This window comes from Cyprinodon variegatus, unplaced genomic scaffold (assembly GCF_000732505.1).
Source record: "Cyprinodon variegatus isolate N-32 unplaced genomic scaffold, C_variegatus-1.0 Scaffold57, whole genome shotgun sequence".
Classification (NCBI taxonomy): domain Eukaryota; kingdom Metazoa; phylum Chordata; class Actinopteri; order Cyprinodontiformes; family Cyprinodontidae; genus Cyprinodon; species Cyprinodon variegatus.
In genome coordinates this window covers 1,621,049-1,623,012 of record NW_015150510.1, presented here as the reverse complement: position 1 = coordinate 1,623,012, position 1,964 = coordinate 1,621,049, and the positions used below count along the sequence as shown (strand labels likewise).

The window sequence follows — 1,964 nt, the reverse complement described above, 5'->3', positions numbered from 1 at the left end:
CTTTTTAGTGAGAGGTCAGATATGTAAACATTAATAATCTAACTGACCTGATCTTGTTTCTGTGATGTTTTAATGTGTAATTTGTTCTGTTGTTTCTTGTGTACAGTCACTGTGTTTTGTGTAAAAGCCTAACTTGGGACAGGCATTGAGAATTAGCCTTAGCTAAAATGTTGTAGTGTGTGACATGATTCATGAAACATACTTGTCGCTATCAAAAAAACGAATAAAATAAAAATAAAATTACAACAGGCAACAGAAGCAGAGTAATTTTAATTCACTTCCGGTAAGCTGAAGCTGAATTTCTCTTTATAAGATTTTTTTGCAACCTTGTTCAGAAAATGTGCTTTGGTGCGTCGGTTGAAGGGAGTTTCTGCAGCATACCAGCAGAAAATGACCAAACAGGTTAGTGGCGAACACTTCCTGAAGGCCATCTGAGTTGAGTCGGTCCTGCTGAGTTAGGAGACCTTCTGCTGTCGCAAACATGTTGATGACATTCCTGCAGGGGGGGAGAAAGTTAAAAAGGAAGACAAGCATCAAAACTCAAGCATCAAAACAAAAAGGGAATTCGTCTCATTTTAGATTTCTACCTGGAGAAGAGACCTTTGAAAAATGCTCTGATGTCCACTGCTGGGTTAGGCATAATTCCTGCATTTAGATACATAAAATCGATACGGTTGTACCTGCAGAAACACATTTAGGCGTCAAAGGTCCACCGAGCTCAGTGGCAGACTCTAAAAAATGAACTTTACTTACTAACCTGGACTTGATCTCCTCTGCAGCGCTGAGCACCGACTGCATTGAGCCAACGTCCAGCTTCAGTAGCTCTACACAGGCGGTGCTGTGAGACGCCAGCAGGGCGGCGCGGGCGGCCCCCGCCCGCTCCAAGTTTCTGCAGGCCAGACAGAGTCGGACGTGGCTGTCTTCTGTGAGCAGCCGCTCACACAGGGCCAGTCCGATTCCACTGCAGACACAAAGAAACACCAACTTTAAATTCACAGATTCACTAAGGACAAAAGTAGACTGAAAATCATGAAGTTTTATAAACCAAGTGTTTGTTTACAGCATTATTAAACCTTGGAATATAGCACTTCATCTATATCCTTCACATCCCACACTATCACCAAATTTTATGTCACTTCCACATTACAAAAATATGTGAGGAACATTTGTTTTTAGCACCCTTTAATGTAAACTCTTAAATAAAACTCAGTGTAACAAACTCAAATTTGACAAAACTACAGATTGTGCAGAAAACAAAACCAAACGTCACAGCTGCAGCCTACCAAAAGAAGCTACTGTGATGTACATGCTGTACACACCTTCCACATAGTGGTGGCAGCATCATGCTGTGGGGATGCTTTTAAAACTCTGAGAAGAGATGGTCAGAGTTGAACTTTCCCGTTTCCTCTTTCTAGTGATAAGTCCATTAACACTGATGCGTCGGTGCATGAGTCGAGCCCACAGAGCAAAACACTGTATCGGTGCACGTGTCGTTTCCAGAAAGTCATGTGACCGATACAGCAGTTGTTTCTAACGGACTGAGTCACTAAACATGATGCACTTGCTAAAAAAAAATGTCTAATCTTTTGCGGTTTATCATTAAAATCATCACGAATTTCCGTGCAGCCTAAAAGGAATAGGAATGTTTCAGCCATTGCGTTTTTATTTTCATTTTCTCGTTGTGTCATCCTTTTCCTTTCAGTTATCACTCAACTTATCTGAATAAAGGTTAATTTCAAATTGACTCTTAGTTTATTTACCGTTTTTTTTCTGTGCTTATTGTTTTAAAATTCTGATTTAAAATCCTAGTCCACAAGCATCCTCATTCACATTTCCCCCTAAATTTTCACATTATGATATCCGTTTACATTATTTATTGGCTCATCTAAAAATATCAAAGACAGCTTCAATGTAAACATAGATATGAAATAATACAATATAACCTACAATAACTTAAGCTATAT

General features: G+C 39.5%; 1 protein-coding gene across 1 annotated transcript in view; it reads right to left on the bottom strand.

Moving 5' to 3' along the window:
• LOC107082613 (3-keto-steroid reductase-like) overlaps positions 1–1,964 on the bottom strand; it is a 14,598-nt gene that overhangs the window by 9,934 nt on the left and 2,700 nt on the right. Inside the window, exons 2-4 of the mRNA XM_015371383.1 lie at positions 758–961; positions 588–680; positions 382–496 (exon numbers count right to left, since the gene is read on the bottom strand). Coding sequence (XP_015226869.1) covers positions 382–496; positions 588–680; positions 758–961 — 412 coding nt within the window. The remainder of the gene's footprint in view (positions 1–381; positions 497–587; positions 681–757; positions 962–1,964) is intronic.